This window comes from Lactuca virosa, chromosome 5 (assembly GCF_052849685.1).
Source record: "Lactuca virosa cultivar CGN04683 chromosome 5, Lactuca_virosa_CGN04683_v6, whole genome shotgun sequence".
Classification (NCBI taxonomy): Eukaryota; Viridiplantae; Streptophyta; class Magnoliopsida; order Asterales; family Asteraceae; genus Lactuca; species Lactuca virosa.
Genome location: NC_136430.1, coordinates 181518001 through 181541625, shown reverse-complemented (window position 1 = coordinate 181541625; position 23625 = coordinate 181518001). Strand labels below are relative to the sequence as shown.

The window sequence follows — 23625 nt, the reverse complement described above, 5'->3', positions numbered from 1 at the left end:
TACTCCTTGAGATCAGTCAACAAACTCAAGCTTCTTCACAAGCCAACGGTTTAACACCAAAGGATACACAAAATTGTTTTGAAAGAATATTGGGTGTTCGACGAGGCCACATCAGAGGAATCGGGCGTAAACCTTCTACAGTTGTGTCGATGTACGATCAGGAACAACCACTGACACAGCCACCGCCACAATCACAGGTGAGAAAACTATTTAATTTTGGTAATTGTTTCAAATGTTGGTAATTGTTGGTTTAGTAATAGTTTTAAATATAGGTAATTGTTAGTTTGATAATAGTTTATATGTTGGTAATTGTTAGTTTGGTTATAGTTTGATATATTGGTATTTTGTAGTTTGGTAATTGTTAGTTTATGAAAGTTCAATGTTATAATGTGTTATATGCAATATGTGTAGTTTGGTAATTGTTAGTATATGAAAGTACAATGCTATAATGGTATTTTGTAGTTTGGTAATTGTTAGTTATAGTACAATGCAATAATGTGTTATATGCAATATGTGTAATTTGGTAATTGTTAGTTTATGTGGAATGTATATTTTTTTATATAGAATGTTATAATGTTGGTTTAACTTATAAACTATGTTGTTTTATTTGTAGTTGGAAATGCTTCAAACAATGTTAAAAGATCTGGAATGTAGTGCCGCACTTGAAGATTGGTTTCGTTCGTTGCCACAACAAAATGAAACCAGAGGAGACGAGGAGAGCAATGATGACGAGTAGCTAGTTGTAGGATATTTGTATGTTTTGTTTGTGTAAGTATTTTAGACTAGTATTTTCGATATTTTGTATTATGTTAAATTGGATGAGTATCTTAAACGGATGTTGGATTAATATTTTTGAATGGAACGGTGGAATTAGCTTAATTAATATCATAATAGTTTTTATACTTTTTATGTAGTTTTTTTCAATTTTAAATGTGAAATAATAAAAAAATAAAAAAATACCAATACCGGCGACGCCTTTAGGGGCGATAACCGGTTATTAGCGGCGACTAACCTTTAGCGGCGACATCCTATTTTTAGCGGCGACATGCCTTTAGCGTCGACGCCAGTTATTAGCGGCGACATTTAGATTATCAGCGACGAAGCGTCAGCGACGACAGGTCGCCGCTAATAGTATTAGCGGCGACAAATGTCACTTTTAGCGGCGATGGCTGTCGCCGGTAATACTCTATTTTCTTGTAGTGCTTACGACGGTTATATGAATCAAATTTGAGTATTATAAAACTAGATTTATTGAAATAGTCTTGTTAAATAATAATAATAATAATAATAATAATAATATTTTATTTTCATATAGTCTGAAGAATTTAAAAAACAAACATCTTTTACAATTTGCAGATTTCTAGTCCACATCTTATTTAGTTGATGAAAATAAAGACCGAAGATCTTTTACCTCCTTAAAAACAAATAATACCTAAATATCTATTTTGAACATGCACATGCAGTTGGATTGATAATTTTTCTACCAACCCTGGAGCGAATTCAAAGTGTGATGCTACTTTTGGTGGGACGATAAAAATGCATTGATATTTTTGGTTTACAAGGTCATTGACATACTATGCTTGTGGAATGTTTAAAATAAGGGTCTACCATGGTGCTGGAAATTCAAATTCAAAATCATTGATCTTTATAGTTCCAGATTGTTAATATGGTTTCTTCCTCACTATATCAGTCTGAATACCGGGTCTATAATAGAGCTTTGGTGTAATTTTGTATTTCCTAAGTGTTGATTTTTTGTTAGTTTGTTGAGGCTTTTTGCCATGTTTCAACGATATTTGCAGCTGTATAGCCTCTTGCTAGTTTCGTTTAATAAATTTTGTTGTTCTTAAAAAAAATGCAACTCAGTTTTTTAGAAAAAATGCAACTCAGTTTTTTAGAATTAAACCATCAATTATGTAAGGAATGAGAAAGATGACGTAAACCTTAAGTTTTATATGTTCCAACTTGCAAGGCGGTGCAAAATGTGCTACTCATTATTTTAACTATAAATCATCACTTTTAGAGAGAGAGAAAGTTGACTAATATTTACGTTTATATAATGTTTGGCTTCAGTGAGCGCAATATCACATCTTTTAAAGTTCAATCCCATTTACTTTTATTCTTTGAAAGTTTCACTATTGTTTCAAATACTTATCGTTTTGCATTTACGATCTGAGTCTCTTCAAGTACAATCGAAATCTTTCTGTATTGATTTCTCATAATATAGTCGACAGATCGATATCTGCTTTAATTGGTATGATCTCATCTGGTCAGTTAGTTGTTATGATTGACTGATTTTACTTTGAATTCTATGACATATCGTGAAGAACTTTCATCTGATAAGTAGTATTTCTGGTTGGATTGAATCGGTGTACTTCGATTAGTGTGTTCTTTACTACTGAAGGATCTGCCATCTGTTTGAACTGCATGCATGCTTGACTTTACGGTATTTAATTGGAGGGGTTTTTTTAGCTATATGAGTATCGTTGTAGGAAAAATGTTTAGCATGTAGATAATGATAATTCCAAGATTTTTGTGCATATTTCTTGCTAAACAAGTTGAAAACTATATATTGAAAGTAAGTCGATCAGAAATTTTTCCTTGTAAACTTATTGTATATTTGATGTTTGTGTTGCAGGTTTATCGAAATAGCAGACTCAGAGGATATTCAATCCTTTGTTTGTGACAATGGAACTTGAATGATGAAGGTTAGCATAACTCTTCTGTTTCCTCTGTCCTAATCATTTGAAATTCTTGATTTTATTGTATTCTTGTACTTTGGATTTATTTAATAAAAGTTAAATGTTTGTTTATGTATTGAAGCATCATATATATTTTTCTCCATTATGAAACAGAATAGTATTTTGGACGAATATGCAATTACTTTCATTCTATAGCAATTATCTTATGAAAGCCTGTTTAAACAATTCAAACGTGCTTGCATAATTTGTAAGTGTCGCATAAATTGGTAAAATTAAGTATGAAAAATTATTGCGTTACTTGGTAAAAGTATGAACATTGTTAGATAAATTGGTTAAATTGTGAAACATTTTCAAATAACTATTTAGCCATTTTCCCGTCTATTAGTTTTCTACAAGAAATATGATGCAACTATGTTTCTTTCTGTTACCAAAATATGCAACATTTTACTAGTCACCTTTTTTAAAGGTTCAAATGTGGCTGCCTAATTCATCCTAGTTGCATAAATTGCTAAATAAGGTTACACATTTCAAAGCAAAATGACTTGATGAGACCTAGAGTAAAAGACTATAAGTAGGTATTTTCAATGTAAAATTTCTTAATAAGAAAAGATGAATGTATAATGCTATGAATGTATAATGCTATAACCAGGTGGACTTTCAGATTAATAAGAAAAATTAAGTACAATGTGTAATTGAGAAGATTTTTGAAAGTAAAATGGCTTAATAAGAAAAAAAAATGTGAAAATATAATGCTCAATAGAAAGAAATAAAAATAGAACGCTAGTACACAAATATATAAATTTATCATCATGGACACCACCATTATCAAGGGAATTAAACACAAACAAAGGATAAAAACAATATCAATGTTATGACTGCAGTTTAAGGAATATATCATTATCTCATTCTAGAGCACACAATCTATAGATATGTATATCTAAATTACTACTACATAGAACCGATTTACCTTAAAATACCATAAAAACCCTTAAATCTGAGCTACCCATCTACATAATACATATTCACCAACACACAATCAATTAGTTAATTCATCTGATGTCGGTCTACCAAAACTCAATTCTAATTGAGTCAGTGTGGGTTATATCTAATGTTGGGGGAATATATGTAGGTGATGGTGGAGAACCGGATTCCTAATGGATAGTATAAGGTCACTTTCCGAACTGATATTTTCATCCTATGTTTGGGTTACATGAAATTTAATCTAGGATAATTCAAAAGTATACGTGTGTATCTAAGCACAGAAACACAAGTCAAATTGTCAGACGAATTATGAGTTTATTCGAGAAGAAGTAGAGCTGAGAAGGGTTTTGTATGGCTCAAAAGAGGAGTCGTATATATGCATGGCTGGTTTATATCTTATAAATTAGTTAGGAGAATCATGAACTTAATGTCTTAATCAATGGTTTTCAAAACTGACAAGATTTGTCAATCTTACCATAATCACCCACTAGAATTCGTTTTTTCCATAATGAAACTAATTCAAATTTTCGAAGACTTTTTAGGGCGTTGCCCCTCGACCTAGCGGGCTGACAGCAACACCGTCGTTAGGGGCTCTGCCCCTTGGACCCTGCTAGGGGCGCTTCCCTTAGGACCTTGCAAAGGGGCACAGCCCCCTTAACCCCCATCTTTCTGCCGTATCGGCTTATAATTCGATCTTATATATACGTGCACTCCGCATTCACCAAATATATAGTACAAATAATAATCCTCTTAGCTCACATGTTAGTTCCAATTACCTAAAATGCATGGTGACACTAAAATCACCAACATCTTAGACTGAATCATAGACTTTTAATTGTGGTATTAAATTAGTTTGTATCTAACTAACTTAAGACCTAACCTCTTACCGGAAAGGTAAGAGGCATACCAAATAGCCCTAAGATTTTTTTTGGGTCATCACTCACTTATGGTTTCAATTTGCTTATACCACACCATCATATAATTACAAAAAAAATCGACCTAATTATGGAATCTATGGTGTGTTCATACCTTCTACAATCTAAAAGAAAGGAAAAGCAATACAACTTACAAAAACATGGCCTTTAGCGCTATAAGGCATTGTGGAGTACCTACCACTAACCGCAAATATGGTCGGTATCATGTCATTATCACATCATAACTACACACAACCATAGTACATTGGTATACCCACTAATATCCACCGCTACACATCATCATTTTGGTTTAAAATTAAATCAAAAATATAATAAAAATGCTAGATTATTTTTTTAATTAGTTTTTCATTCATTGAAATTAAAATAAAAAAAATACTTGATTAAAATAAAAAATAATCAAAAATTAAAAAAAAGAAGTTAAAACATAAAATAAAAACTAACATAAAAATCTCAAACATAGGAAAAAAAAACTAATCTCTATTCCTGTACCTCGCTCGGACGGATTCTTTCATCATAAGAAATATCTCCAAATCTTCGTCTTCGTAGTCGTCGTGCATCATTTTCAAAACCTCCAAATCAGCATTCCTTTGTAATGATGTTTGCGCGTCTACGATTTTTTGTTCCACCCAACTCATCATCACAACTTTGTTCTCTTCTTGTTGGATATATCGATCAAAGTTTTCTCCAAAATAATCGATAACGCTAATACTCAAATTTTTTTAACTCGAAACAGAAACTGCTTTCTTTGCCTTATTTCTTTCTATCGGTCGACGTAGAGGTTGTTCATTTTCAACATCCACCAACCCATCATTGATGTCAATGTGTGTCCTGTCATTTGATTGTTGTGAACATGTGCTTCGACCGACATTTCTCGAACGCTTCGAACCGTACGATCCGGTTCTTGCATATGTTTCCATTTTGGAGCATCCTTTAACTTTTGCCATGGTAGGATATAAGGAAAAGCTTTGCAGGTTGCTACTGTTTTTTCATATTATTCAATATCCGTGAAAACACATTAAAATCGCTTGACCCGATTTTGTGTAAGTTGGTGAGATTCCTGAAAATTCCGCCGAATTCGGATTATTTCAACCTCAAATCGCGCCACTTCGAAGTAATTTAGTCAGGATTTCAGATTTCATTTCCCATTAATTATAGAAAATGGTTCGAACTTTTTTCCAAAAACAACCTGGTGGTGTTTGAGTAGGGGTGTTCATTTGGATGAATCGGTTTGATCCGATCCGATCAAGTAAATCCAAATAGATTTTGGTTTCTCGAACATGGATCCAAATGTCTAAACTAAATTCAAATCCGATTCGATCCAACCAAATTACAATTCGGTTGGATCGTTTTTTACAATTCGGTTTTTAAGAGGCAAGATATTTTAAAAAATATATAAGTTAAATATTAGTCAACCATATAAAAGTAACTAAAACAACTTTTTAGTTATAAATAATAATTTACAAACAACTATTAAGAAAAATTGATTACAGTTTAATATTTCATTGACAAAAAACTCTTAGATAAGAAGTACATATTAAGGTATGATATTGGATGAAAGTTCTAATAATTAAAAATAATAATTTAGTAAATTTATAAATGATTAAAAATATACATTAAAAATAAATAATAAGTTGTTATTCGTTTTTTTGGACTATTTGGTTCTTATTTTATAAACCAAAACCAATCCGAAAGCCAAATAATAATTCGGTTTAGCTTAAAATCAATCCAAAAATCCGAATATCTGAACGAGATAGTCAAATCCAAATTGTTCGTTTGGACAATTCGGTTTTAACCAAATAGTGAATAGCCCTATGTTCGAGCATCTCGAACTAAGGTGTCTTGGGAAGCTGAAACTGCACTTATGCTAAATTCACTTCTTCCTCCTTTTTCCAAGCCACCCTTTCGTTTTGAGTGGTTTAGAGGGTCTTTTTTCCTTTCTTCTTTGTTGAACGGGATTGTTCGACTTGTGTTTTGGGTATAAAATCTGAAGTGGTGAAAAATGTGGTTTTGAATGTTGTCATGGTGAAGCCTATGGTTGTGAAGGTTGTCGAGTTAATGGTTGTGGTTGTGTTTGGAAGGGTTGTTGGTATATGAAAACGTATTGGAATTTTTGTAGATAGGGTAGGAAAACTTGGTATGATTGTTGAAAAAGTTGAGTTTTTGGGACAAAGGAACCACCTTGGAGAAATTTCATAAAACCAATTTGAGGTGATTCAATATTCGGGTATTAGTGTGTAGTTGTATCTAACCCAAAAGGATTACCAGGATTGCAGTTTCGATTACTTGGTGGGGTATTTGGATTTTGACAAGATAAATGTGTGGTACGTAAATACAAGAGGAGAAGAATGGTGTAAAAGATATGGTTATATAGGGTTGTATTTATCAGTGGCGAGGTTAGGTGTAAGGAAGGTGGGTCCTAGGACCCACCTATTTTTTTTAATTTATCTAAAATTTCTATAGAAATGTTTTAGGACCTATATTAAAATATATTTAGGACCTACCTTACCAATAAAAATCTTTGAATTTATATAGAAAAAAAAATTATATATATATATATATATATATATATATATATATATATATATATATATATATATATATATATATATATAGAAAAATTAATGAACCATATGATTTTCTATTCTAGACTGGCCACTGGTATTTATAGGTGAAAATGTCTTAGATATTAAAAAAAAACACAAAAAGTTGTATTTATGTCGTTCAACGGCTAATCAAACGGTCAAGAGAGTCAAAACCAAGTCTAATTAAAACATGTGCTTTAGTGTTTCTTCGATTTAAAACATACCTTTAACTTGTGTAATTTATCTTATTGCACCTATTGTGAAGTTAAACTCTTAATTGGGTTCACTTTACTCCCTTATCGTTCATTTGATTGTCAAGATACACGTTTTCATGATAGTCTCACAATGGTAATAAGTCAAAGAAATTAAATAAGCATAAATAATTAAAAAAGTATTTGACTTACCGAATGTATGGGTGTTACATCATGTGAAGTGGAGGAAGACGAAACGGGATCCGGAGGAAGGGTTGAATATATATGAACCGAGGGTTATAAGTTTTAAGCTAGCTTTAAGAAGTGGAGTTGGCAAGATTTGAAATTTTAAACATTTACCAACGGGTGAGTGTTTACACCTTGGTAAATGTTAGGAATACATAACTAGTGTGAAAAGTATAAATTGTTTAGTACCACAGACAAAAAGGGAAGAGTATCTCATCTATTTTGGTGGATGAAAAACTAAAATCCATGGATTTCGAAGTGGGTCGTCTTGACCGTCCAACGTGGACCAAGTGTCACTGGCGGCTACATCGCCACAAGGATTCGATATCACCCGAAAACTGATATGGGTTTGTTGTTTCTCGCATGCCTTGTTTGTTCCCCCGTCTCGGTGGCTCTTTTGACAATTTATTATTTAAAAAAAAACATATTTAACTTTTTTCCTTCCAAAAACTATTAAAGATACCCGATTCTCTTCTTTTCATATCACCTTAATTCTCCACCTCTATCCATACAACTCTTCAAATACTCTAGCTAAAAATGTCTTACTCACAAGATCCTAGACTTGGTAGCTCGAATAGATTGAGTTCTATCCATGAAAAAGGTCGGGTAATGAGTTTGAAAAATATTTGGAATTACAATCATATAAACTAATCTTTTTTACAACGCAATACCAACCCCCTGGCCAAACATCATACTCCCACATTTTTTTCAATCCCAAATGTCGACACAAAATTCCTACAACTAATTTGAACTACTACAACAAAAAGAAAACTTTAAAAAATATTATGAAGTAGATGAATCGAACGAAGACAGCTAGGAAAACATACTATAAAATCAATATCAAGAACAATATGACAAGTCCTTAGACAAAATTTCTCCACCTCCGAGAAAAAGAAAAAGCATGGGCACTCGTCGAAGAGGTGGCTTTGGCTAAAGTTTGGGCCGAAGCTCTAGAAGACATGATTACTGGAAATTAATAATGATTTTACATATTTTGGAATCTGGATTCTTCAAGCTTTTAAAAATCAAGTCAATGGTAAGAATCATGCGGTAAGATATGACTGTGAAAATCAACAAATTCAACATGATATATAACAACAAATTGACCCAACAACAAAGTGGTCCGTCGAAAGTATACATTATCAAGGCCTCACATTAAGAATATCATAATCTTTATAAATAAACATTTTCTACGCGAGGTGGCTTGGGCTGTTATAATGGATCATCATAATGGAGGATCGTACCTATAAATGGAGGTCTTACATGACCTCCTTTGACACATAATTCCCCAAAATACTTTAATGATTAAAGGTTTAGGGCCTCGCGAATAAGGAAAAAATCGTATTCGTCACACTACACTCATCATTGAGAGATATGTGTGAGATAATGTCTGACTTTAACGATTTTAATAACGAAAATAAAGTGGTATCGAGTACAAGATCAGCAACATAAAGAGTTACGGTTTTCTCTTGGATCATTTACACGATTCGCTATTGAGAATGGTCATTGCATGCAAACATGATTTTGTAGAACGTTGGGTTGAGAAATATCTTTTTTAAATTCTGATTTTTGTATTTTTAATTTTCTTATGAAATGTATTTTTGAAATGTTTAATTTCAAATGCAATTTTTTTTATTAATTAATATAACTATGAATTATTTTTATATACATTAAAAAGCTAATTGCTTAGGAATAATATATTTTTAGGTTTTAGACTTGGCCACCAAAGTTTTTTATTTTAGACTTTGGCTAATAGTATTTTTTTGTGGTTTTATTTGGCCAAAGTTTGTTATTTTAGACTTTAGCCACAAAAAGATTTTAGGGTGGTAGCTTTGGCCCCTAGGCTTTCATATCTCGGCTTCCCCCTTACTTTGTAGAATGACACTTTCCACCCTCCATTTTGTAAAATATCACTTTTACCCACTCAAATTTGCATTTCATATTTTGGTCTGTGTATAGAAAATAAATTACAAAAAATGTTTGTAATTTACAGAAAAGTATGGTATTTTATAGAGATGGGTCATGTGTATAAATATTATACTCTTTGGGTTTGACAATTTCGCCATAACAATTTCATATGTTGTTAGGTTTTGGTTCCTTTTTAGAAAATAAATAACAAAATTGTCCCAGTAATTTATAAAAAAGGTCCCTGGTCGAATTTTTTTACAGCAAATGATTCATCTGTTTAAAAAAATTAGAAAAATGCTTATTGCCTGATAGAAAATTTACAGATTACGTCTCTCGAAAAAACGGGCATTGAAACTTACGAGTTTGGTAAAGGCAATTGGAAATTGCAAGTGTGTCCCCATGAAGCGGGAGGTGGAATTTTTAGTTTTATATAAAAATGGGCTAGGTATAAGAAAGATGATCATCAAATGAGTTTAGAAATCATTTACAAATGAAGTACGAGGAGAAAGAAAAAGTTGATATAACTTTGATGTGTCTCACACACATAGAGAGATAGATATGAGATGTGAAATCACTATTAAGCCTTAATAAAACTTACGCGTATTATCCATTGATGTTCAAAATAACCATTACATTATTTTTGTATATATTAAAATTATTATATTTTGTAATTTTGGTTAAATTAATGTTTAACACCCTGATAGCCTAGAAATTTGGTTGCATAACATATGAGTTAAAAGATTACATGACATTCTTAATTTAAATTAGACAAAACTGCAAAAATAGTCTTTGTGATATGTATTTTTTCTAAGGTTTAGTCCAAACCTCGATTTTTTTGGTTTCATAATCATTTTCAGCTAGTTTCATTGTGAAATTTGTCCTTGTTAAACTTGAAAAGACTAATCTACCCTTTTAGTTTGTTTTTTTATTTTCTTAAACAATTTATTTTTATTTTTATTTAAATATTAATGTTAAAACAAATAAAGAAGGCGACCCACTACTCTCTTTATCCATCTCTCTCTCTTACCCACCTTTGACGATCGTTCTTCTCCACCAATCAAACCTTGAAACCGCCATTGTTCAGATGAGAATCAAAGTTGTAAACCAAAATAAGAACCCAAATCCACAAACCAAATCTTAAACTAATTGTTTTTTAAGATAAACAAATCGAGACAGTGAGATCAATATCAAAACCAAAATCAAAACAGTAACATTCGAATTGGGTTTTACTCTCATCTTCTTTTGCAGTGTGAGTTCCAGCGACGGTGATGACTGTAGATAATCCCTACCTCGAAGCCCATTCTCTCTCTCTCTCTCTCTCCTAAAGCTTTGAAACCAGACCCTTTTCTTCCATAATCATCTCTTCAAATACATTTTCTTTAAGATCCAAATTAATCTTCATATGTGAGCAAGAAAAAGTGGGAAATTGCTTTCATGGTGATGGTAGAAGGGATGACTCCTCCGGTACTTTTGGGCAAAATGACAATAATTTTCTAAATGAAATTAGTTTTTACGAAAATTGATAATGCAGTATACAATCGATTTTATTATATTATTCAATTTGAAAACATTAATTTCACTAAAATAAAAGAGCTATCAATACAAATAACATAATAGTCTTTTTAAACATTTGGGATGATAATCCGGTGTTTCTTTTGTTTCCCTTTTAGTAAAATAACAAAGGACAAAGTCCATAAAAACCATCATATTTTATCAGTTTTACGGTTTAAGTAGTTATATTTTATTTGATGTATTAAAACCACCATATGTCTGAAAAATTCTAATGTCGGTTCAACATGTTACTATGATAATATTATTGGTTATTTTGATAACTAAAACATAAACGCGGAAGCATAAACTTTGGATCTTTAATTTCGAATTTGATTAAAATAAAACTTAAACATTAAAGAACGATTACATACCTGATTTCATTATGATCTTCGAATCTTAATAACTAGGGTTAGATTTTCTAGTTGATCTCAAGAGCTCTCCTAAAACCCCTCAACAAACCCTAAACTAATTTTCATTTTTTTTTGTGTGTATTGATTTGCTCCTCATCATATATATTTATAGATGGATATAAAATCTAATGTGAGAGATGGAAGAGATCTTGAGGATCTTGAGTCAAACAGGAAACTTAACCCACAAGATAAGTAAATATTCTATAAGTTGGTCCATCAACAATTTATATTTTTACCATAATAAATGGATTTAATGATAACATTATATATATATATATATATATATATATATATATATATATATATATATGATGTGGTCCCATAATTATCTAACAATCTCTCACTGGACCACAAATATATAAATGTATGTATAATTGTATAAGCGCTTTAATGGATGTTATCATAATATTGGTACCCTTAAACAATCTCGTCCACTAATCATAATAGTATATGATCAAAGTGGTATTCGTTACAACTTACGTAACTAAACCTATCAATGGTCACATATACATATATAACTAACGACATAGATTAAATATGATGTGTGGTTTTAAAATCTAAATATATTTCCAACGAGTTCCTTTTTAACTTGAAGTGAGATCAAACTTCAAATAAGTGCAACTAAATATGGAGTTAACCGAATTCTTAATTCTGTACAGAAAAACATAATTGTTGTTAAACAACACATAAAACACCATAAAACACCCACTAAAACCAAATATCACACCAACGTGTGTAATATGCTCATGAAAGACCTATGGAGATAATCCCTTTTATGAGTGGATCCGCTTTTATGGAGTTTGTTCATATGTGCTATATATATTTCCATTTTGCACTATTGTATTAACAGAAGGAAACTTGATGTCAATATGCTTTGACTTAGTAGAACTACTGTTATTGGAATATAACATTTCTGACTTATTATCACAACTTTAGTGGTCTTTCAATGCCAATAATGTGTAGCCTTGTGAAAAATTCCCGCAACCATATTTCATGCTACAAATTATGAAATCATTATGGAAGAAGCTACCGAAGTCTATTCCATAAAATGGCTTATCATGCTAAAATGTAAAAGTATCTTGATATGGACCAATAACCATTTTGGCATTTAATAAAATCATATTCTTAATAAAAAATGATCTCCAAAACATCTGAATTTCCTATAGTTGAGCATATAGCCTTTTGTTATATATAGATATCTCAAAATCCACGTGGTTACTTTCTTATGATCCAAACTTGAATTTCGTAGATATCTGCCCAAAACCAGAAAGATAAATTTACTCCCACTTAATCTGTGATACACAAAATCATCTAATGTATTTACCTCAAAACCAAAAGAGATAATAAATTGATGAAAAATGTGGTGCCACGCATAGCATATCCAAAGTTGAGGTTGTGTATTTTGAATAGGAGATTGAATAACATTGACGATCAATTATTCATAATCTGCATACTATCAAAAGCACTAGTAGGAATCAAGACTGATTCCTCCTTAAGGACAATGTTTTAACCTTGTTTCTCCCCCAAACTCAACATCCTCAAAAAATGTTGCTTTATCCAAAATGCAAGGTCAATATCCATGCAATTGAGAACTAACATAATGCCCTCATTCCATTTCTTAAAATTAGTCTCGATGGGTACTTAAATCATAAATGTGATCAATGTTAGCAGATATAATACCATAATTCAAAACATAAGCAAATCTATTTTATGCTCATTAATCCATAAACTATAATCAATAAATTCAATTTATGACATCTTTACAACGTATCAACACAACATTAATATCAAGTCTTTGGACAGTAATACTAACTTGCAAGAGATATCCTTGTTTTAAAGATAAACATTGACAATAAATCATGTCAATAAACATGGAATAAAAAAATTCATCATATGTTTATCACCACGTATATGTTTATTCGGCCAACTATCAATCTACCTTTGAGTCGGCTAATACCCGCATTAATAAACACATAAACTATAAATTTTAATAATAAGAATTGACAATATATCATGTAAATTAATAAACCCCTCTTTGGATTGACTTATTAATGACGTGTAACCTAAAAGTTGTCACATATTTATCATCAAACATGTATTTATCGGCCAAATATTAACCTACCTTTGGGTCGATTAATATCCGCATTAATAAACACAAACTATAAAATTTAAGTTCTTAGTAAATTAATTTTCACAAAAGAGATTACTTTGGCGATATATTGTGTCAATTAATTTACTCTGAAAATAAATAAATATGTCATAATTGTAGTTTATTGACAATTAACCTAAAATATTTTAAATGTGTCTACCTTTAGGTCGAACACGGTTCACATAAACAGTATCATATAAAACTTTAAGTATTTACAACCAAATTGATTAAAATAATAGATGTCACTTTGGTAACAATATTATATTAATCATGATATTTATAAGCAAAAATATTCTTTATTGGTTTTTATATAAGAAATCGCAACAATAGCAAAAATCAACATTATCAAAATATGAAGATTTGTTGCAACGAATATATCGGAGGAATTTAAAACATCTCAAAAACACTATAAAATGCTTGAACTTAAATGAAATGTAATGTGATATCCAAAATTCCCATTTTGTTATTTGACCATTTAGAATTTATTTTCTAACAACCAAAATTTGATTTCATCTCTTGTTTCAAATTAAAGCCATGTGTGATATAACATATTCACGTGAGTGGTTGTATAGTCCCCAAAAAAATGTCGGCATCCAAACATTAACCTCATATAGGGACTAAAAAAAGAAGTTACTGCCGCTTAAAAAAGTCCTTAAAAATGAGTTGTACCATCTTTCACCCAAAATATATATAACGCATGGAAACTTAACCTTATGATAATGCAATACAATAATAATATATGCATATCCATGAGTCCCCAAAATAAAATAGAATTGATATACATGTGATCGCTTCCTAAATAAAACATAATGTTATTGATTTCGTTTTTGTCAAATTGATTTAAAAAAATCCATATAAATGACCATGTGATCACTTCCTGTTTCATTATCTTTATATTATCCCTCAATCAAATAATATAAGACAGGGGATCCATAATCAAAAGGTTTAATCGAATCAACGATATACAAAATAATATTAACCAATATATTAGTCCAGATTGGGTTTTATCTTGATGAAGATTTGAAAAAAAAAATCAAAAATTTATAGTCCACAAATTATATATAAATATATTCTTTAAATATACCGTATGTATCTAAAGTTTAGATACATGATAAAACCTCTTTATGGTCACTATTGTCTTTTTTTATTTTTTTATTAGACTTTAATAATCATAAAATCTTTTAATCAATTAAAACAATAAAGCTTTGATATTATTACTGGACATCCACAAATAAAGCAGTCAATTAAACCTTGGCTTGTAGTTTAAATCTCATAAGAGAAATACTTAAGCATCACAATCTGGTACCATCTTGCTTTCAAGCAAGAAAAGAATGACCGAAAAGAACAAGAAGACTAAGTTACATATACAAGTATGTTATAGATCAAATGTTAACAGATCTAAAAATATCCCAAAATTTTAATGGTTTCTAATCCAATCAAAATTTTCTAGTAACAGATTCGAGTAAGCTCTGATACTTATTGTTGGTTATTTTGATAACTAAAACATAAACGCAGAAGCATAAACTTTGGATCTTTAACTTCGAATCTGATTAAAAGAAATCTTATACATTAAAGAACGATTACATACCTGATTTCATTATGATCTGCAGATCTGAATAACTAGGGTTAGGTTTTCCATTTGATCTCAATAGCTCTCTCTAAAACCCATCAGCAAACCCTAAACGAATTTTCATTTTTATTTCATGTGTATTGATTTGCTACTACTCATCACATATATTTATAGATGGATATAACCCCTAATGTGAGAGATGGAAGGGATCTTGAGGATCTTGAGTCAAACCGTGAACTCAACCCACAAGATAAGTAAATATTCTATAAATCGGTCCATCAACAATTTATATTCTTACCATAATAAGTGGATTTAATGATAACATTATATATATATATATATATATATATATATATATATATATATATATATATATAGAGAGAGAGAGGTAAGTTAAATTGAGAAAATAAAAAAGGTTGATAATGGGGGAATCATTCTCAATCACTCATTTATTTTTGCTGCAAAAGCTTCTGTCGTACAAGCGGAAATGGGAAAGGAATACATATGTGTTTTCCAATAAAACATGTTTCCTTAAACTAAGCTAATCATTATCTTAATATATATAAAAACATAGATTTTTTCGTTTTTTTAATTTTTAAGAAGCTATTTTTATCGAAAAATGATTTTAAATGTACCAAAATTCTTGATTTTTTATTCTCTACCAATAGACATCCATATTGATATAGTTTTAAGATAAAATATTTTTTTTTATATTTTCAGCTATCGTTATTCATAAATGAATAAAAATGTATCAGATTTTTATTACAGTACATTCATTATTCACTTATGAACAAAAGTATATGATTTAATTTTTTTTACAGTTTTAGTATCATTTATACTACTTATTCATATGTGAATAACAAATTAACTGTAACAAAAATCTGATAAATGTTTTATTCATATATTAATATAAAATATGACGACAACTAATACACGTTTTATTCATATATAAATAGAAATATATGACGAAAGATGATGTAAAAAATATATTTTAAGTACGAAAATTTTATTACGTGTCATATTCATATATAAACAACATTTAAACTATAAAAAAAGTTAAGCATACGTTTTATTCATAAGTGAATAACGAATGTACTGTAATAAAAATCTGATAGATTTTTATTCACTTATGAATAACGAGAGCTGAAATTCTAAAAAAAAAATTATTTTATCTTAAAACTATATCAATATGGATGTCTATTTATGGAGAATAAAAAATTATGAATTTTGATATATTTAAAATGATTTTTCGATAAAAATGAGTTTCTAAATAAAAAAAAAATTATGTTTTTGTATATATTAAGGTAATGATTAACATAATTTAAGTAAACATGTTTGGTTGGAAAACAAATGTTTATCCGTTATCCATTTCCGCCGGTACGATAGAGTGTTTTGCCGCAAAATAAATGTGTGACCGAGAATGATTCCCCCATTCTCAACATTTTTTTTTCTCAATTAAACCCCCCTCTCTCTTTCTCTCTCTTTTTCTATATATATATATATATATATATATATATATATATATATATATATATATATATATATATATATATATATAACCATAACATTATCAATTACTTAAAAATATATGTAGATAGATTCATAATTTGTTTTCGATTCATAGAATAATAAGGGGTGATGAATTGTACGAGGAAAAATAATAATTAAATTGATTAAAAAAAACAAATGTAAATTTATAAAAGTTAGAGAGGCCAAACTTATAACTTATGAAAAATGATTTATTAAATTAAAATAACTATTAAATTTGTATTACTTTCATTGATTTGCTCAATAAAGATATAAAATGGGGATAACACATTTACTAAATTCAGTTGACTATTAAATTTGAATACTCAAAAATGTAACTTTCATTGATTTGCTTAAAAAATATATAAGATGTGGATCGAACCCACGCCAAATAGCAAATTCAATTAACTATTAAATTTGAAGGCTCAAAAATGTAACTTTCATTGATTTGCTTAAAAAATATATAAGATGATGATCGAACCCACGCCAAATAGCAAAATAAGCCGATAGACGAGCGCCTTAGCCAGCTGACCAAACAAAAATTTACTTTATTTTTATTAAAATTCGGGCCCTATTTTTTTCGGGGTTCTATGCGGCTGCACACTTTGCACACCCTTAGGACTGACCCTGAAAATAAGTGTCGTTTTTACCGTCCCACTTTTGGAAAGGTTAGGAGGGGAAAACAAAAACAAAAAACTTAAATCCTTCAATTCCATTTCATTCTCATCTAATTCAAGAACACACGTGATTATATATATATATATATATATATATATATATATATATATATTGTTTTTTCATTTCCTCTCATTCCATCCATTTTCTTTCCTTCCATTTCATTCCTTTAATTAAAAAACTTGAGAACAAGGCATTAAGCCTAGTTGTTTATTTAAGGTGAAAAATATTATGGTTCCCATTTATTTGAATTTGTTAGTTTATGAATCTATAAAGTTTAAAAATTTTCAATATGCATTTCATCAACATGGATGAGAAAAAAGAGCCTAAAGAAGCATCTGAAAATATCTATTATGCATTAATGTAATGATTTTTTCAACAAAATATTGTTTTTAACAAAAAAAAATACAAAATTTAAAAAACATTATAATCAAATCAGAAAAATATGTTAAAGTTTAGTGTGTTTAATAAGAAAAAAAACCCATTAATCAGCTGAACCAATAGATCACAAAAATAGTAGTGATGATAATTTTTTTTTCTTTCAAATTAATGACTTTAGTGAAACAATTCACTAAATAAAATATAAATCCTTAATTGTTGTTCAACAACAATATAATATATGGTTTTTTTTTTTTTTTTTTTTTTTTTTTTGTCATAACGAAGTACATTGTCATTTGGTGTCATATTCCCCTTTGGTGTTATAGGAAAAGAAAGAAGTAAAGTCCACATCACCGTAATTTCGCCTGCTCAGCCGAACAGGGTTTAACCACCGTTGTTGAGATTACTGGTTGACCTCCGCAAGAAAAAGCATGCTTCTCTCGCCGGCGCCGCCACCATCATCGATCACTAAACCACCGATGCTTCTCCTTTCACCACGTCCAACTTTCCTGTACACCACCACTTCCGCCTCCAAAATCCCAACTCTTCGTCAGCCATGGAAACCATTACCCATCCTTTCGCATTTCCCCACTTCACGAAAACCCCCACAGAAATTACTCCCAACTGTACCCTATTTTCCCATCGTTTCTGTAGGTAGCGGTGGTGGTTCCAGTGGCGGCGGCGGTTTAAGTAATTGGTGGGGGCGGTGGTCTGGTGACGGTGATGACGATGATAACAACGAAAATGAAAACGAAGATGAAAATTCACATATAAAGCGTGTTCTCTTCTATGTATTACTCTCTTCACTATGCTTCGCTTTCCTCTTTCAATCCGCTTCTCGAGCATACGCAATTGCTTCCGGGACTGAAAACAGTACTACCGATGAAGAAGTTATCTGGGAAGTGAAAGGAGGTAAACGAACAAAGCTCATTCCAGACCATTTCAGAGACGTGTTTGTTGTTCCGCCTGTAACATGGGCTTGGTGGCCATCGCCATCATCTTCAAAAGCTTCATCGACATTGTCCTTTGGAGACATAATTCCGAATATGTGGGTTCAATGCAGGGAGCTCTTCATGCGTTTGATGCTCCCTGAAGGGTTTCCAAACAGTGTTACTAGCGATTACTTGGAGTATTCTCTCTGGAGAGGCGTTCAGGGAATCGCCGCTCAAGTTAGTGGTGTTCTAGCCACACAAGTAAGTTTAATTTATTGGGTTTCCCTTATTGATTCTTTAAGCTTCCATCAATTTTGGATTAGGGTTTGTTTACCTAGATGATGATTGTCTCTTGTAGTCGTTGTTATACGCTGTTGGATTGGGGAAAGGGGCGATTCCAACTGCTGCAGCTGTAAATTGGGTGCTCAAAGATGGAATTGGATACCTAAGCAAAATCTTTTTGTCAAAATTTGGGCGACATTTTGATGTGAATCCAAAGGGATGGAGATTGTTTGCTGATTTCATGGAAAACGCTGCTTTTGGTATGGAAATCTTGACTCCTGCTTTCCCTCATCTTTTTGTCTCCATTGGTGCTGCTGCTGGAGCAGGGAGATCTGCAGCTGCACTTATTCAGGTATTTTCTTGAATTCATCAAAAACTTTCAGCTGATTTGTTCTTTATAGAAAAGATTATTTTATGAAGTTGAATTCTTTACATGATAGGCTGCTACAAGGAGCTGTTTCTATGCAGGATTTGCTGCTCAAAGGAACTTTGCTGAGGTAATTTCCAATTACATATTGATAAGAGAAAAAGGAACTTGATTAATGTTTGTCAATATGATTATATGAATCTCTATATGATGATTTTGAATATAATTATGAAAGGTAATAGCAAAGGGAGAAGCTCAGGGAATGGTGAGCAAATCTATTGGAATAATGCTTGGAATTGCATTAGCAAATTGCATACAATCTTCAACGCCTTTGGCTCTTGCTACTTTTGCTGTAGTAACTGGGGTCCACATGTTCTGCAATCTCAAATCTTATCAATCCATTCAACTAAGGACTTTGAATCCTTATCGAGCAAGTACTATTTTTTTTCCATATTCTTTTTAATCTTTTCAACTTTTTTCTTTATATAATTCAAGTTCCTTTACACGATAAGTAAAAAGGGTATGCAAGAAATTACACTTTACTTCTTTTTATTTCTCCATTATAGCATTCAAGAAAGTTACCCCTTTTATGCTAAATTTTTGTTTTTGTGACTAATATGAAGGCTTGGTTTTTGGTGAATATCTGCTAAGTGGTCTTATTCCTTCGGTCAAAGAAGTCAATGATGAAGAACCCTTTTTCCCTGCTTTCCCACTTCTCAGTTTGAAGCCAGCTGGCAAAGTAAGTCAAACTTTAAATGTCTTTTGTTTTTACTTTTTATAACATATATAAGTTTCTTACTTTCTTAATTACTGAATATCTTTTGGTTTTCAAACTATAGAAGTGTAAGATATAGTATAAGTTTTCATATATTCTTAGTGTCACTTTTGTAGTTTCATGAATTAGGTATGGTTTGATGTGTACACAATAATATTTCTCATATCTTTTTCCTCTTAATTTGGTCCCGTATTTGTGATTTTTCATAAAAATTGTTGCATAAATAAGAATTTATGGAAAACTTGTTTGCATATATCGTCTGAAAAAACACTTTGTTTCAAAAATTGGAAAAAAAAAACCGAAATTTGTTGCATAAATTCATACTTAACTCTCTTATTAAGTAACAAAAGATAAACGATTTGATTTCTATCTAGAAAAAAAGGCTTCTACAAAACTAAATTGAAGTTAGGAAAGTCTACTAAATAATAAGTGAAATATACAGAAAAACCACTATTTTTTCACCATTTTTATACATCTGTTTGGTTAATGAAATCCACCCAACTTTGACCTTCTATAGAAGGTTAAAATGGTCACAATAGAAAAAGAGGTCAAAGTTGAGTAGCTTTGGACCTTTAGTGGATCTCTTTGGACTAAAATTTAACATTAAATATTCCACTAAAGCCACTGAACTTTGACAACTTTTTATTGTGACCACTTGAATCAAAGTGATGGACATAGAAAAAAGACAAAATCGCAAAAATGGTCCCTGTGGTTTGTTGAAAGTTGTCACTTTGGTCCAAAAAGTTTTGTTGTGAGTTTGGACCAATTTGTTTTGAATTTTTTAAAATGACAAGTTTGCCTTTGTATTTTCATTTTCCATCTAGTTTATTTAGTCTAACAATTTTCTAAATTAAAAAAAGAAAAGAATCACCCCACTCCCTGGCCCCCTACCTAATTACTCTTAATAACAAAAAAATGAAAATACCAAGGGCAAATCCGTCATTATAAAAAGTTTCAAAGTTTTTCGACTAAACTCGCAACAATATCAAATTTTCGGACCAGTAGTGCTACTCCAAAACTTTTTGGACCAAAGTGACAATTTTCGACAAACCACAGGGACCATTTTTGCAATTTTGTTTTTGTCTAGAAAAAATGTCAAACTTGGGTTTATGGTTTAGGATCAAACTGTAAAAATGTCCAAAATTAGTGGCTTTTTTGTATATATATTCCGAAATATTAAATGATTTGTTTTGATTTTGTTGCGAGTTCGTACCAATTTGTTTTGAATTTTCTTAAAATGACAAATTTGCCCTTTGTATTTTCATTTTCCATCTAGTTTATTTAGTTTAACAATAAGGGCAAATCCATCATTATAAAAAGTTTCAAAAAATTTCGACTAAACTCGCAACAAAATGAAATTTTCGGACCGGTAGTGCTACTCCAAAACTTTTTGGACCAAAGTGGTAATTTTCGACAAACTACAGGGACCATTTTGCAGTTTTGTTTTTGTCTAGAATAAATGTCAAAGTCAAACTTGGGTTTAGGGTCAAACCGTAAAAATGGCCAAAATATAGGGGGTTTTACGTAAATATTAAATGATTTGTTTTGATTTTGTGTGATTAGGCGGAAGAGCATAGAGTACTGTCAACAGAAGCTAAAGATGCTGCTGCTACAATCGAGCAACGTCTAATGCTCGGATCAAAGCTCTCAGATATTGTGAAAAACAGAGCAGATGCACATTCATTGCTTCACTTGTATACAAACCAAGGCTACATTTTGACTCACCATCATGGCAAATTTTGTGTAAGTAAATAAATTCCAATCTTGACAAAATTACATAAATGGTCCCCCTGTGGTTTGCCAAAAGTCACAAACTCAGTCCCTGCTAATTTTTTATGACGCAAATGGTTCTTGTGGTTTGCAAAACTTGAATGGAAGGTTGTTTTTACTCCACAATGTCCATTTTCATCTGTTAGGTCGCATGCCCAGCATGCGAGGGTATTTTGGTCTTTTTAGGTTTAACAGGGATTGAATTCGTGAGATTTGGTAAAGGACAGGGACCATTTATGTAGTTTTGTCATTTTTTTTGTTAGGGTTATGGATGAAATTGGTCCTCCAACTATTGTCCTTGTACTCATTTAGTCAATAAACTTCCTTCTTTTTGGAAGCTTAAGGCCTAAGGTTGCTCAATTTGTTTTTTTATTTTTACAATTTAGCCCCAAGTTTTGATTGTTATTATGAATTTGGTCTAAGCTTTCTTTGCAAATTTTGATTTCCTAAATTTTTTTAAATTTTACAAATTTCTATTAATGTTTCAAATAAAAATTTGTATTGTTTTGATTTTTTTATTACTTAGTTTTTTCAAGTTTTTTTTTTTTTTTACTACATTTTACACATATTTACATGTTTTTTTCCAATATTTTTATACGTTTATACATGTTTTTACATTGTACAACTTTGTTTTTACTTCGTTTTCACTCATTTTTATGCTTTTCCATATATAGTGTAAAAATAAATTTATAATGAGATTAATTAGAAGATATATTATAATGTATATGCTAATTGTAAAAAATACAACATAATTGCTCTTTTTTGCCTACCCATTCAACAAAACAAAATATATAAAAATGTGTAAAACAAAGTGGTAAAAAAAACAAAAAAATTTTATTCCGAAAATTAAAGTCAAAGTTGTCAAAAACAAAACAAAAAAATCATTAAAAAAAACAAAATTTGTTAAAAAGGTGTGACCAAATTTGTCATAAAACTTAAAAACTTGGGGCAAATTTGTAAAAAAAGTTGGTAACTTATGCAAAGTTAATTGGAAGACCAATTTTAACCTTAACCCTTTTTATAATTGTTATAAATTATAATAACACCTCTATCGATTTAACCTTTAAACAATTAAGTTTTCTTTTATTTATATAATAATAATGTGGTGGCTAAACAAATAGAAAACAATAGTTCAGTGGGTGAATGGATAAATTGGTATAAAATGGAAAATCTATCCAACTATAACAATGTCATCCGAATATATATATATATATATATATATATATATATATATATATAATGATGAAATATTGAATGTAGGTGATACTGAAAGATATATGTACGCCACAAGATATGCTAAAGTCAATGTTCCATGTGAGTTACCTCTACTGGTTGGAGAAAAACGTTGGTTTGAAATCTATAAGCACCAATGACGATTGTACACCTGGCGGATTGCTACAAATATCTTTAGAATATGTAGAAAGAGAATTCAATCATGCTAAACATGATGGGGAAGTTGCGGGTTGGGTAACCGATAGCCTTGTAGCTAGGCCTTTACCTCATAGAATTCGTGTAGATTCTTGATTCTTGATTCAATGTCTTCTAATAACGTATAGAAAAAAAAAAGATAGTTGTTGAAAAATGTGTAGAGGATTTGAAGAAAAAGATTGTAGAGGGATTGTGCAAGTTGAAACGATTAATCACATTGTGTTATTTGCTAGGCAGATTATAACATGTTTTACTGTGTTTGTGTTTGA

At 30.6% G+C, this 23625-nt stretch overlaps 1 protein-coding gene across 2 annotated transcripts; it reads left to right on the top strand.

The window, feature by feature from the left end:
- The first annotated feature begins 2147 nt into the window (after positions 1-2147).
- RUS1 (root UVB sensitive-like protein (Protein of unknown function, DUF647)) lies at positions 2148-23625 on the top strand. 2 transcript variants are annotated; one of them, XM_079051569.1, is made up of 9 exons: positions 2148-2251; positions 2636-2705; positions 18129-18995; positions 19093-19368; positions 19457-19513; positions 19619-19817; positions 20007-20122; positions 21722-21901; positions 23189-23625. In XM_079051569.1, the coding sequence occupies exons 3-9, from the start codon at positions 18234-18236 to the stop codon at positions 23450-23452; spliced, it is 1854 nt and encodes a 617-aa protein (XP_078907695.1). In that variant the 5' UTR covers positions 2148-2251; positions 2636-2705; positions 18129-18233; the 3' UTR covers positions 23453-23625. The 2 variants fall into 2 exon arrangements, with proteins under 2 accessions (XP_078907695.1, XP_078907694.1); XM_079051568.1 differs by lacking the exon at positions 2148-2251 and adding an exon at positions 2274-2443.

Coding starts and splice junctions, on each gene's coding strand:
- RUS1 (XM_079051569.1), top strand. CDS start 18,234: ATGCTTCTCTCGCCGGCGCCGCCACCATCATCGATCACTAAACCACCG. Junction 18,996..19,092: donor GTGGTGTTCTAGCCACACAA/GTAAGTTTAATT, acceptor TGTCTCTTGTAG/TCGTTGTTATACGCTGTTGG. Junction 19,369..19,456: donor CTGCAGCTGCACTTATTCAG/GTATTTTCTTGA, acceptor TTTACATGATAG/GCTGCTACAAGGAGCTGTTT.